Source organism: Echinops telfairi, unplaced genomic scaffold, assembly GCF_000313985.2.
Source record: "Echinops telfairi isolate 266 unplaced genomic scaffold, ASM31398v2 ScPeMD7_7458;HRSCAF=8496, whole genome shotgun sequence".
NCBI classification, from domain to species: Eukaryota; Metazoa; Chordata; class Mammalia; order Afrosoricida; family Tenrecidae; genus Echinops; species Echinops telfairi.
Window position 1 is genome coordinate 16,520,850 of NW_022111358.1, and position 13,714 is coordinate 16,534,563.

The 13,714-nt window shown below is 59.9% G+C and overlaps 1 protein-coding gene across 1 annotated transcript in view; it reads left to right on the forward strand.

The window, feature by feature from the left end:
- CUEDC1 (CUE domain containing 1) overlaps positions 1-13,714 on the forward strand; it is an 18,919-nt gene extending 5,205 nt beyond the window's left edge. The window contains exons 3-10 of the mRNA XM_045299662.1: positions 5,216-5,342; positions 5,924-6,122; positions 6,742-6,825; positions 8,266-8,337; positions 9,114-9,210; positions 9,661-9,719; positions 10,457-10,527; positions 12,310-13,714. Of these exons, the coding sequence (XP_045155597.1) occupies positions 5,216-5,342; positions 5,924-6,122; positions 6,742-6,825; positions 8,266-8,337; positions 9,114-9,210; positions 9,661-9,719; positions 10,457-10,524 (706 nt within the window). The 3' untranslated portion in view covers positions 10,525-10,527; positions 12,310-13,714. The remainder of the gene's footprint in view (positions 1-5,215; positions 5,343-5,923; positions 6,123-6,741; positions 6,826-8,265; positions 8,338-9,113; positions 9,211-9,660; positions 9,720-10,456; positions 10,528-12,309) is intronic.

Consider the following 13,714-nt stretch of genomic DNA (forward strand, 5'->3'; position numbering starts at 1 on the left):
GGAGCCCAGCATTCCGCTTTTTGTCCTAGAGAAAGGCATCTTTCCTTAGAATGAGGCAGGCCGGGGGTGGGGAGGGGTGTGTGAAGGTTGGGGGAGGTGACGGGACAAGAGACCTGCCTTATGAGTCCTCTCTTCTGGGGACCTGGGGAGGTGGAGGACTCTATTGTCACACAGGTCTAAGTTCCAGACTAAACAAACTGCCATTAAGTCGATGCAGACTCAGAGCGACCCTCTAGCACAGGGGAGAATTGCCCCTGTGAGCGGCCAAGACTGTAACTCTCTACGGGAGTAGAAAGCCCCGTCTTTCTCCCACAGAGTGGCTGATGGATTCAAACTGCTGACCTTGTGGATTGCAGCCCAATGAGTAAGCCCTGCCCACCTGGGCTCCTCTGACACAGGTAGAGATGCTGACATTTACCAAGCACCTTGCCCTTGAGCCCTGGACAAGGCTCTTTAGCTGCATCATTGCATTTGAACTAACAGTGTTTGTTGGGCCCACTGCGGCCATCCCATCCCCATTTTACAGATGAGGAATGTGAGTCTCAGAGCTATGTCGCACTTTCCCCAGGGCTACCAGGTGAGATCGAAAACCCAGGTCAGATTGGCTCCAGAGTTAATGCTCTTTGCTACTGGGTGCTGCCCCCGCCCGAGCGAGGAAAAGCTCTGTCTGCGGTCACAGCCTGGGGAAGCGAGAGCCCTAGAAAGTTGGAGGTGCGGGGGCCCTGGATACAGAGTCTGGTCCTTCCCCACTCACAAGTGGAGCCCGGAAATGGCGGGCTGTATTGGGGCGGGAGGGGGAGGTAAGTGGGTGGGCCTCTCTGAGACGCTTCCATCGAAACCATCATGAGGCCGGTGTGGGATGGGCAGTTCCGTCTTTGTACCTGGGGTTGCTGTGGGTCTCAACCACCTCCACAGCACCTGACAGCAGCGGCCTGGGGCTCAGTGGTTTTCCTGAACATCTCAGATGCAGAGTTTCCGTTCCTTGTCCACAGAATGATTTCGCCTAGTTTTCAGAAGTGCATAGCAGCTGTCCGGGCCATGCCCTTCCTCCCGACTCTGGCTGGGTGCTCAGCCAGTTGTGGGTGGCGTAGGGCTGGGGGCCAGGGGCAGTACACCTGGTGAGGGCGAGCCCCAGTGGTAGGGGACAGGCAGACTTAGCACTGAACTTAGGCTGTTGCATTCAGACCTGTGGACTTCAGATGTTCGTGCCCTAGCCTTGCACCTGACACAGGAAATGACTTTGCCGGGGTGCAGTGGGGGTGGTGTCGTGGATATAGGGGAGGGACATGGGTTATGCAGTCAGGCAGAAGGGACTGCCTTTCTTTGCAACCTGACTTCCGATTCTCCAGATGCCTCTGCTGGTATGGCCTCTGGCTCCTTACTCCACCTCTCTGAACTTGGCCGGCCTCGTGGGGCGCACTGCTGGACATCCCCGATGAGACGTTGTGTGTGGCGCCCTTGGCCCAGCGCCAGCCACAGAGCAGACTTGTAGTCAGAACGAACTGCACCATCTTGCTCCCTGGCTGGCCTGGCGGCCGTGTGTTTAGCTGGAACATTTGACACAAAGGGTGCGGCTTTCCCCAGTGTGTTGTTTGGGTACTTTAGAGAAACAAATCCACAGAAACTAATGTATACGAGAGAGTTTTATATAAAGGTTAAGCGAACATCAAGAAAACATCCCAACCCAGTGTTGCCCAAGCCCACAAGTCCAACATTAACCCATATGTCTGACACCAATCCACAAGGTCCTCCTCCATCTCACAAAACACACACAATGATGCCGACTGCAGGAGGAAAGCCAAGTCAGTGAATGTGTAAGCATCTCAGTGCTGGCAGGGGTCTCCACACAGCTGCTCCAGCCCCAGGGCTGCATCCCGGGAGGTCTGTGTGGCTTCTCCTTGGGGATGTCTTGCAGGAAGTCAGCCTTGCAAGCTGAAGCAGGGAACTGACTAAGGCAGCTGCACCCTGGTCCAACCATCACAAATCAAGAGACCAAAGAACTAGAAAGGCGAGGCTCACTGAGCCATTTATCTCTCCGCCCTTCAGTTAACCCCACATGTGTTTATATGTGTTTATCGGCCAGCTTGGCACAATAAACTACCTCACCCAGACCAGTGTCTAGAAGAAACAGGGCCAGCCCGGATGCACCAGCTTCTCTGCCCCAGGATGGCCTAGCTGGGCCCAGATCTATCCAGAGGCCATCTCCCTGCCACCTGCAACATTTACTGCAGCACTGAGTGGCCTACAATATGCAGGTGATGAGAGGGTGGCTGATGCACAGGTGGATACAACCCTGTCTTGTTCCCCAAGGAGATCAGAATCTGGAAAGGGGGTGGGAAAGGTTGGCGACCAGTCCAGATGCCCCAGCTTGACGGGAGGGAGGGCCACACCCAGGTTAGTCTGGTGGAGCAGATGACCAGAGGGCATTCAGGAGAAGCAGTTGCAAAGGCCTGGGGCCCGGAAAGATAGAGCCATCCAGGGAACTCCAGGAAGTACAGAATAACTGCCTGAGAGGCTGGAGAGGTCAGCTGAGCCTGGGGCAGAGAGGCCTCCTCTCCAGAGAGCTTGGGCGAAGGGGAGTAGCCCCAGGGTGTTAAACTGCCAGGGAGGGGGCCAGGTTAGGGTTTTGAGAAAGAAATACCCTTTGGGTGCTGAGTGTGATGAGATTTGGGTGGCCCGGCCTCCTGGTCCTGCTCTGCTGTGTGCCCCGGGGAAGCAGACACCCCCGAGATGTTTCTAGATCCCCTGTGTGCCCTAAGCCAGAGCCAGACCCTGCGGGAGCCTCCAGCTCTTCTCTGAAAGATCTCTGGGTAAACTTCCAGGGGGACATAGTGGGGGTGCGGGGGTGGGCAGAGACTCAGGATCAGGAGAAACTCCCCGCCTCCCCTCTCCTCTGCCCCCTCCCCCACCAGCCCCTTCTGTATTGGCACAAACCCTCTGCTGTTTTTCCAGTGAAAGTACAGCCTTGGAAGTTTTTTTGTCTGCCTCTCAGCTCATTTCTGACATTCCTCTCGGACCACAATGGAGTCGCTGGGGCTGCCTGTGCCCAGCCCCCAACCAACAGACACCCCCTCCCCTTCCCCAGGGCCCAAAGGGCCTGGCCTACCTTCTGCCTGGATCACAGCCACCACTCCCAGCCTCCCATCTCTCTGTAGTCAGCCTGGCTAGAGGCCCCCAAGGGCCACTCCACTGCTACCTTCTGAGTGTGGGTGAGGTGGGGCTGAGGTCCCAGCTCCCAGCTGGACACTGAAGCCCAGGAGAGGTGGTAACACCAGAGAGGCTTTCTCCTAGCTGGGAGTCCCTGAGAGAGGGGTGCATCCTTTCCCCAGCCTCGGGGACCAGGGGAGAATGACCCTTCAACAGGGACTGAAGGCAGGGAGGCCTCAGTATGTCAGAAGCCAGTCACTGAGGAGCGGGACATGGGAGCTTCCCCCTCGGTAGAGCCAGGGAGGGCGATGGCGGGGAGGAGGGAGAAGGGAGGCGGGGTTCCCCTGCCCAGTCTGCGCCTCCAAGCCCATCTCCCATCAAGCACTTAGCAGCCTGTCATCCCGTCTGCTGCCACCCTGTCCCATCCGCCCCCGCCTGGCCACCCGCCTAAAATAGAAAAGGAAAGGAAGCTATTTCCATCCTGAGCGGCAGCCCGGAAAAGCTCCCCTCCAGTGAGGGGGCGGCAGGGATTCCTGGAGCCGGAGCCCAAATCAAAGCCAGCAGGAGGGAGCTAGCGGCCCCTCCACCCACCAGGGCCTGCCGCCCCCCCGTCACCTCCCTGATCCAGCAGAACACGTGTCCTGTGGTTGCCACGCTGCAGGCTGCCGAGGCATGTAAGAAGCCCCGAGCCAGCCAGGCTGCCCTGGAGGGTAGCGCAGGACCCACCCGGGGTGGCAGGGGGGAGGGTGCGTACCACCCAGCCTTGGTCTCTGGCGGAGCCTGGAGTGCCTAGGGTTCACTTTGCCAGGGCAGGGCAGCCCTGAACTCTGCTTGCTCATTGGAGCCAGCACTCCTCCACCCTCAGCCTCCATATGCCTTGTCTGCACACGGTTGAACACACAGCCTCATGGGGAGCCCCCAGTACTTTGAAAGAGGTGACCTGGTCCAGCAGGGAGAAGGCCTGCCCCACTCCCCCCCCCCCCCCCCCCCCCCCCCAAGCACTTGGCTGGCTGTGTGGTGGCAGGGCCAGAACTGACACACGGAGCTGCTCCACTCTCTCCCCTGGGCTTCCTTAGTGCCGTTACCTGTAGGGGAGCCAAGTGCCCCCAATCCTACACCTCCCCCACCTGCCAATAGCTGGGTCACCTTTGTCACCCAGCTGCCAGGAGACATGGACAGAGGGCACGCTCCCTGCTCTTGAATACAACATGAGAGGGTGTGGTCAAGCATCTAATTAAACCCACACCCCTCCAAGGGAGTCCGAGACCCGGAGACCTGGGTAAGGAGCTGTGGCGGCATCCTGTGCTATGCATTGAGCTGCTGACCACAAGGTCAGTGGTTCAGACCCACCAGTGGATCCTTGGGAGAAAGATGAGGCTGTCTGCTCCTGTTAAGAACCCGCCCCCCTAGTCTTGGAAGCCAGCAGGATAGTTGTTTCCTGCCTTGTAGGGTCTCTGTGGGTCAGAATCAAATCGTTGGCATTGAGCTTCATTTTGGTTTTAGAGACCTGGGACCAGGCTGGCAGAGTGGCTGAGTCCTCACGGTCTGAGTCTCCAACCCAGAGGTGGGGGCTGGGGAAGTGTCCGCTGGATCTGGCATAGGCTCTGGAGACTGTGCTTGGGCATGACTCCTCCTCCTCCGAGGAGCACGGGCGGCTCAGTGGTTACGTATTGGACTGCTAACGATAAGGTCGGCAGTTTGAAACTCCCCACGGCTCTGTGGCAGACAGGGCTTTCTACTCTTGTAAAGAGTTACAGTCTTGGAAACTCACTGGGCAGCTCTACCCTGCCCCATAGGGTCACAGTGAGTGGGCGTTGACTTGATGGCAGTCAGTTTGGCTCTTTTGACTCCCTCCTCAGCGTGCCATAGCAGGTTATGCATGCAGCTGCTGACCACAAGATCAGCAGTTCAAGACCACCAGCTGCTCTGAGGGAGAAAGACGAGGCTTTCTGCTCCTATAAAGATCTACAGCTTTCGAAACTCAGAGGGGGTCACTGAGGGGAAGGGATGCCATGGCAGTGAGGTGGGGGTTTGGTTTGACTCTCCCCTCGTCCCCCTGCACCCCCAGGATCGACGTGCTGGGGTCCAGCCCCGCTTCAAGCCAGAGGCGCTATCGGAACTGGAACCCACCGCTGCTGGGCAACCTCCCGGATGACTTTCTGCGCATCCTGCCCCAGCAGCGCGACAGCATACAGGTAAAAGGGACAGAGCCCACCTCCCGGCCCACCTGCCGCCCACTAGTCTCCTTGATTGTGCCAGCTGCACTTCCTGATTGGGGAGTCCAGCCTGAGCCGTTTTGGTGCCCCTGGGTCCATAGGGAAAGAACAGGGAGCCGGATAGAATACTTTGTTTCCTCCCCTGGTCTGCTTTCCTGGTCTACTGGGGAAGGTGCCCGCTCTGAGGAAGCTGGAAGGGGAGGGGCCATGGAGTAGCCAGTGGCAGAGGGGCGTCTCCCTGCTCCTGGTAATGGCCTAGGCAGCTTCTCCCAGAGGCTGGCATAAGAGAGGGGGTCCACCCTGCAGCAGCTGGGGCAAGGACTGCACAGGTTGGCGACCGGGTGACCAAAGCCACTTTTCGGGGCCGGTCTCCCTGTAGCTGAAGGGATGGAGTGACCGGAGGAGCAGCATTTGTAAGCCTGGCTGCTCCCCTAGCAGAGAGGATGCTGACCTGAGTGGTTGGCTTTGGGTTGATGGCCAGGTCCAGCGGGGCGGGGTTGGGGCCCCTGGGGAAGGATGTGGACACACAGGTGTGCGTCCTCTGCTGGCTCTTTTCTCAGTGCAACCCCGGGACTCCCAAGCCTCTGAGCCTCGGAGAAGGAGGCCCTGTCCCCTCGGGGGCCGGGCCAGGACCCCGAGACCAGGAGAGCCGCTGGAAGCAGTACCTGGAGGACGAGAGGATCGCGCTGTTCCTACAGAACGAGGAGTTTATGAAAGAGCTGCAGCGCAACCGTGACTTCCTCCTGGCCCTGGAGAGAGGTGGCGCACCGCACGGGCGGGCGGGTGGGGTGCATTCTGAGTGCTCGGGAGAGGTAAGGGTGCCAGCCCTTCTGTCCTGACAAGACATATCCCCCACCAGCTCATTCTGTGGGAGCCCCAGAATCCTGCTCAGGGAGACCTGGCGCGCGCGCGCACACACACACACACCTGCCACCAGGGCAGACAGGATGTCTCAGGAGCTCCATGGACAGAGTGACCGACAGGGAGGCACCCTGCATAGAGCAGGGGCTCCTAAGGTTTTCCCCAGCCTGGCTGTCTGTGGACTGAAGCCCCCTCCTCAGCCTGGCTGCTTTTCCCTTTCAGGGCGCCAGGGTGCTTGGGGTGCGAATCAGGGAGAGCGGGCTCCGGGAGGTCTGCCTGGAGCTCTGGAGGTGAAAGCAAGTGTGTTTCTGTGGGACATGACTGTGGCTGGGAGGAAAAGGGTGTGCAAGGAGAATGCTGGGCGAAGGAAGGGGCCAGGGACTGGTCCCAGGTCCACAGCTAGGGCCTTGGACTAGCCCCGCTAGGAGTCCTTCGAATTCTGACATCTCCTGAGGGTGTCTGTGTCGGGAGGGAGCGAGCACTCCTCCCTCCTGACTGCAGTGAGGTCCTTTTCCAGATCGACTGACATACGAGTCCCAGAAGGCCAAATCTAGCAGTGCGGGGATCGGGACCGACTTCGGCTTTCCTTCTCCTGCCCCAGGTAACCGTCCCAGGGCCGGAATGGTGGTGGGTGTCCTGGAGGACCTGGGCCCTGGTTTGGAGCTTGTGTTCCAGTGGGGATGGGAACCCCGAATGAACCCTTTTCTACCTTAGACACTCTGAGGTTGGGTCCTGCCTCCATGTCCTCTTAGCCCTGAGGTCCAGCTTCCCTAGCATTGCAGGGGGCCATGAACCCATGGGTGGCACTGACTCATGCAGGCTGGCTGCTGCCCCAGGAGGTCCCTGCAGTATTGCCCCCCCCCCCCCAGTGTCCCATGAAAGGGGTCAGGACACAGAGGACAGGGAGATTGAAAGGCCTGCTTGGTCTGGGTCCTTAGGGAGCTTCTGGTCTTGGGGGGACTGATGGCAGGAGACATCTGTCTATGAATCATGTAGACAGACCGGCAACTTTAAGGAAGCACTTGATGGTTGCTAATGTGTGAAGGGCGGAGGGCAGGGTTCAGCTGGAAGTGCTGTTTCAGGCAGTCGCTGGGAGTAGCTGCCCTGCAGCCCGACTCTGAAGGGCCAGGCTTTGAGTTTGGGAAGCAAGCTGGGGAGGCAGGAGTGGAGCGCCCTCTCCTCGGGCTGAGGGAGGAGGTAGTGGCAGAAGGGTTGAGCTGTGGCTGGCTTCCCTCCCTCCCCGCAGCTGCGTCCTCAGGGAAAAGCCCAGCAGCTTTGGCCGGGAAGGGAATTTTCCTCCAAAGGCAGGTGGGGATTGCGGGGGAAGAGAGCGAGACAGACTGAGAGCGATCCCTGTGAACTGATTTGTAAGCAACAGGCAGGAGCTTAGCGACCCACCCCCCCACCAAGAGCCTCCAGCCCTTGATCTGGAATTAACTAGAGATGCCAGCCCTGCTGAGATGGATCAGAATGACTCAAAGGGGACTCAGCCTGCAAGGTGACCCTGGAGGAGCCGAGTAGGCAGCACAGCCAGAGGCGGGAGGGGCTCTAAGGGCACGGAGTGAGGTGCTGACTTTGGGGACCAGCCCCTCTCCTTCATTATCCTTTGGACTCATTGTCAGTCTAGCTGGGAATTGGGGTGGGGGGCTGGTGGAGGGCAGGGCTCTGACGGAGCAGGGTGTTCCTGGAAGGTAGGGGACACCCCCTCAGGCCTCATGCACCTTGTTGCTGGCTCTGGGGGTGGGGGACCCTCATGGGGAGGCTTGGAGATTTTCACGTGTACATCCCCCCTCTCCCCCCAATGTCAAGTTCCCTGATGGCATCGCGAGAGCCCTCCGAGTGCACACAGCAGACGATGGGCACCCATTTTTACCGAGGGGGAAAGTCAGGCTCCCCCACATATCCCACTCCTTCCTGATCCATGAGACAGCTGCTCCTTGCTCCCTCCCCAAGTGGAAGGCAAGGTCGGATTTCGCTGCCTTGGGGAACAGCCCTGACCTCCCTCTTCAGCCCCCTTTACAGCAGGTGTCTTCCCTTCCAGGGGCGAGTGAAGCCAACCACACTGCGTCTGAAGATGCCTTATTCAGGGACAAGTTGGAGCACATGGGAAAATGTGAGTCCAGCCTCCTGCCCAGACTGGCCCTGGTCTCCTGGGAGGGAGAGAGCAAGGGAGCCCCCCCCCTCCCCCCGAGTTTGGAGCCCAGCTGGCTCCTGGTGATCTGGAGTGACATATGAATTGCACCCTGGCTCCCTCGCTCTGCCTTCCGGACCCCCCCACACACACACCTTTTCTCTACAGCTGGATACAAATTAAGTTTTAAATCCCCCTGAGCCAGCTGTCAGCACTGCACCCAGTCCCCACTGGGAGAAGTCACTTCCTCTACAGCCTGAGGAGGGGTGGGAGGGGTGGCCTGTGGGGTGGATGACCTCACCCTACAAAGTCTTTCCAGCCTTGGACAGCCCTCCCTCCCGCCACTCCCCCCACCCCCCGCCTTGTGCGAACCAAGTTGCAATTCTTCCAGTCCCCATTTCAAGCCGATCTCAGAAGCAGTACCGAGCCGAGCTGGCCTGGGAGGGATGGTGGTGGTAGCGCGACACAGGGCAGCAGGAAAGAAAGCCAGGGTGCATGGCTGTCTGCCGTTGTTAGGGAAGGAATACCCGGATCTTGGGCTGCATGGAGGTCCTTGTTCCAGCTCCCAGTGGCCTGTGCTGCCCCTGCAGGCGGAGACGGGAAGACAGCCTGCATGTCTGGCCCTCCTCCCTCAGGGCTCTCTTGCTGGCCTGCACCCACCAGGGTCATAAGATCCTGCCTCGTGCTCCCCAGTACCAGGTTGTCCCCACCCGGTGCCCACTCAGTGGCCAGCAGCTCACAGGTGTTTCTGCCCCCAGCCACCCGGAGGAAGCTGTTTGAACTTGCCCGGGCCTTTTCCGAGAAGACCAAGATGAGGAAGTCAGCCAAGAGGAAGCACTTGTTGAAGCACCAGTCGTATCCTTCCCAGCCTGGGGTGGGGGTGGGGGTGGACAGGGTCTGAGGTGGTCCTGCCATCCCCTCCCCCCACTGTCTGGCATCTTATGTGTCTTCTGGAGAAACACAGTTTCGTCCATCAACGTCAGCCCCCCTGCCCCTAATGTCTTGACCCGGACCGGTCTGCACATCTTCTGCCTCCTCACTCCCAGTCTGCTGTTGCCCGGACTCCCACCACCCTCTTCCAGGCCTGAGGGACAGGCTGAGCACGGGAGAAGGGCTGGGGGCAAGGGCGGTCAGGTCAGGAGCTGCTCAGCCAGTCCCAGAGGAAGGAGGAATGTCTGACTTCTAGGATCAGAGGAGGCTGGGGTGGGTGGTGGGTGGAGACGCCCCCTGAGCTCAGGGCAGGCAGGAGGGCAGGACTGTGCTGCTTGCCACACCTCCCATCAGCTTTCCTGAATGGTCTGGCAGGCTGGGGGCTGCAGCATCCACGGCCAATCTCCTGGATGATGTGGAGGGGCACACTTGCGGTGAGGCTGTGGGGACAGAGGACGGGAGGGTTTGAGCTTTGGCTGGGAGCCCTCTGAAAGGAGGTCCCGGTGGGTCCGGCAGTAGTGGGGGGAACATTCAACCTAGGACACACCAGTGAAGCTGCCTGCCTGGTCCACACTGTTCCCTTCCCTCTCCAACCCAAGAGGGGGCCCCAGTGCACCTCCACCTGTAGACAAGAGCCAGGCTGTTTCTGGGTAATGCTCTCAGACCCCACGGGGGCAGATGGGCCTGGCATTTGGAGGGTGAGCGTCAAGCTTGGACAGGTTGCAGTTCTGACCCAGCGCTGCCTCACTTTGCCTAGTCCTTCCCCACGGGCCAGATGACCCCTCACACCCTACCAGGCCCCAGCCAAACCCTGGCCTTCAGCCCGCAGAGGCGGTGGCCCTGGGGTGGTGACAAGACACCCAGGGACAAGGACGGAAAAGGCCCTGGAAGTCATCTAGATTGTTCAACTATCCCCTCCCTTTGGACAACGAGCAAACCAAGGACCCAGGATGGGAAGGGACTTCCCATGGCTTCAGCTCTGTGAGGGAGCCAGGCCAGCAGCCAGGTGGCTTCTCCCATCCAACCCAACCGCACAGCCGGGGGATCAGCCTGTGCCCGCTCAGGCAAAGTGGGGAGGGCAGTTGAGCCCACACTCCATCTCAGTGCGAGGGGCATGCCTGAGCCTGGCCGTGCAGAGTGGCGGGTGAGGCAGCTTCCCTCTGCTTTTCAGATGAAGACGGCCGGGGAAGGAGGCAAGAGGTGCCCAAGGTGGAAGAAGCCCTAAGGGAAGGTCACTAAGAGGTGAGGCCTGGCACCCTGCTGCCCAGGGACTGCCCCTCCCACACCCAGGTGCCTTTCCAGGGGTTCAGGCCACTGGTTGTGGTAGCAGGAGACAAGGGCCTCAGCTTCGAAATTCGTATTGGCATTTCTTTCTGAAGCTATGGCACACTCCCGCTTACAGCAGACGCGTCCTGGCATAGCGTTGCTCTTGACCTTGGGTAGTTTACAGCCCGGCTTAGAAGGCAGTGTGCTGAGCGGAAGCTATCCGAAGAGCAGAGGTGGCTTCATCCTAGTGCTGTGCACACACAGATCTCCTCTGGGTTGGCTAGTCCGGGAACGAGCCATCACCAGATGGGGACATTGCCCCTCCTGTGACTCAGTCTACTTGGCCCTCTTCCAGCTGCCCCCTCCTCCCCCGCCCCAGTCCAGAAGCTGCTTGGTCTACCCTTCCCCAGCGCTCCAAGAGTCCATGTCTCTGGACTGTCTGGACGGTCTCTGGAGCTGGCAGCTGCAGCAGCGGTGTAGAAATACATGCTGCCCCCAGTTGGTGGTGGAGGCGAGGCCAAGCAGGGCGGGGAGGGCGGGGACACCGCCTGGAACAAGTACCTACAGGCACCTCGCCTCCAGTGGCTCCACTTCAACCGCAGGCTTCATGTCATCACCACAGCCCCGAGGGGCACTTCACACCTCTGGTGTTCCCCTCAAGCTTTCCTTGCTCAGGGCGCAGCACCCACACGCCCCCCCTCCCCGGGGCTGGCTGCACCTCCACTTGCACACAGCACTGCTGCTGTGTTCAGTCCCTTCCCCTTCCCACTGGTCTCCAGGGAGAAGCGTTCCTGTCCCAAGCCACCCCCTCTCAGGACTCTGCTCAGCATTTATCCCTGCCTCTTGTCATGCAGCCCCCCCTACTCCCACCCCCTCTTCCTCATCTTAAAAGCAAGCTCCTGGGCTCAGAATGAGTGGCTGCTGGCCCTCCCCCACCCCTGGGTTGGTGCAGGAAAGCCACCTGCAAGGCCCAGGGACTTCTATGCTGTGTCCTTGTGAAGATGCTCCTCATCTTACCAGAGACTGCCTTCCCCTTGGCTCCGCTGACCCGGGAATACTGGGCCGCCTCTGCCCTTCTCCCACCCCCCTCAATGCCAGCTCCCCCCACTGCCCTGCCTGACCCCCTTCAAGGTTTCTCACTACCCACCTCCCTCTTGGCAGCACCAGCAATAATTCTGTAAAAGGGGTCCCAACATCTGCACCTCTATCTCTGTCCCCCCAAAATGTTCCACACCCCTACTTGCGTTCTTAAGGATCTTTCCAGCCCTGGGAGGTAACTCACTGAAAGCTGGTGTCAGCCTCCCGGTCAACGCTCCTTCACTAGTGAGATGCTGGTTTTCCATGGGCCTGCGTGCATCCCACCACCAGGTCACAGCGCCAGCTCTATTTCTCCCGTGCTTTTTCCATGGGCTTCCCAAGTGGTCTTGGGACCCTCTTAGTCTTCTGCCTGCTCTGCCCCCACAACCCCCTCCAGGCCCTCTTGGTCTGCCATCGATTGTCACAGTCCCACCTTTGAGCTCAGGTCAGAGAGCATCTCCTCCCTGGAAGTCCACATCCCCCTCCATCTCTCCCTGCCAGTCTGCACTGGAATGCTCCCAGGAGCTTGGATGGGTGGGGTGACCCCAGCCAGAGCCCCACCCAACCTAAAAGGCTCTGGGAAAAGCAGAGGGCCCCGGCCTTTGGTGGCTTGTGCTCAGAGGCACCTCTCCAGGAGCCGATGACCAGGGAAGTGTTTTCTCCTGTCCCGTTCCTCTGCAGATGGCAGCAGTGCCACCTGGCCCGTGATCCGCTGACCAGGGTGGTTGGCCGCGGAGCAAGGCCGGCCTCCGGCTGGAGGACCCAGCTGCAGCCGGACACATGGTGCTGGAGTCTTGAGGCCCAGTGATTCTCCCTCCACTGTCCAGCCCACCACTGCCACGACCACATTGAGGGGCGGGGTCCCCTGCTGCGATTGGAGGAAACACCTGGGGGGCCCAGAGGCAGCAGCCAATCACAGCCCCCTCTGCATGTAGCCAGGCCCTCTGTTCTATGGGCGATGAGTGCAAATGCAAGGACCAACCTTTACAACACAGCACACTGAAAAACGGGCAAAGGTTGGGATGTGGGCAAGGCTGGGGTGGTCGCTGACAAGAGGCTCCTTGACCCGAAGTTGGGGTCCCTGCCTCCCCCTCTGGCCCACGGCCCAGCAGGCGTAATGAAGCCATCTGACCTGCGCACCTTGTGCCCGTGCTGCATGTGGCCTTCTGCACCCAGCCTTTCCTTGATCGGGGTTGGGGTGGCGCCAAGGAGTAACGGGCCACCACGGGGGAAGTGACAGTGCTTTGTTTAGGCCATCGGCCACCCATGTTGAAGGCCACAGCCCTAAAGGCTGCCTCTTCCTCTAGATGGGCGGGAAGGGGGCCACCCCAGTGTCCTAAGACCCTGTTTGCCCTGTTGAAAGAACACCAATTCCAACAGTGCTAGTTCGAAGACAAGGCCCGGTCTGAGCTGGGGGGCCTGAGGTTGAGGGGCTCTGTGGGTGTCCCCTGAGAAGAGTGAGCACCTGATCCAAGCAGGAAACCTCAGCTTCTTGGAGCGCTTACCCTGCAGCCCCCATCACTGCCATGGCCCTCCCTGCCTGCTGCCTGAGTAGGGCAAGCCTTGGGGTTACAGAGTGGTGCTCCGCACAGCCTGGCCACCCCCAAGTGAGGCTGGGAGTGGCAACCGGACTTCAGTGGGGGCACTGGTGGCCCCCAACTCACCCAAGGCCCTCAGGCCCTGTTGAGTGCTCGCCCTGGGCTGGCCGCAGAGGGGAGGCCCTGAGCGTACTGGGACTTGCCCAAGGTCCTGGCCCGACTCCAGACCACTGGCTTCCTGCTAGTGGGCCATGCCCCCGCTGCAGCGGCAGGCGTGCCTACATTTGGAAGCGTGGGTGGCGACTCAGCCCAGCGGAGCCCTGCACAGCCTCAGTGCGAGATGGGGCCCAGCTCCATCCATCCCAGGGGCAGGCGGCAGAGGAGGCTTTGCGCTCTGGCCGGAAATCCCCAATCCCCTCTATTGTGCGTGTGCCTGTGTGTCTGTGTATGTGTGGCTTTATTAGTTTTATTCCCCTCCTCTGTGTGGGTTTCCCCCTTGGAGCTGTTTCGAAGGAATCCCTGTAATAAAGAGTTGGTGTTGTCTTGGC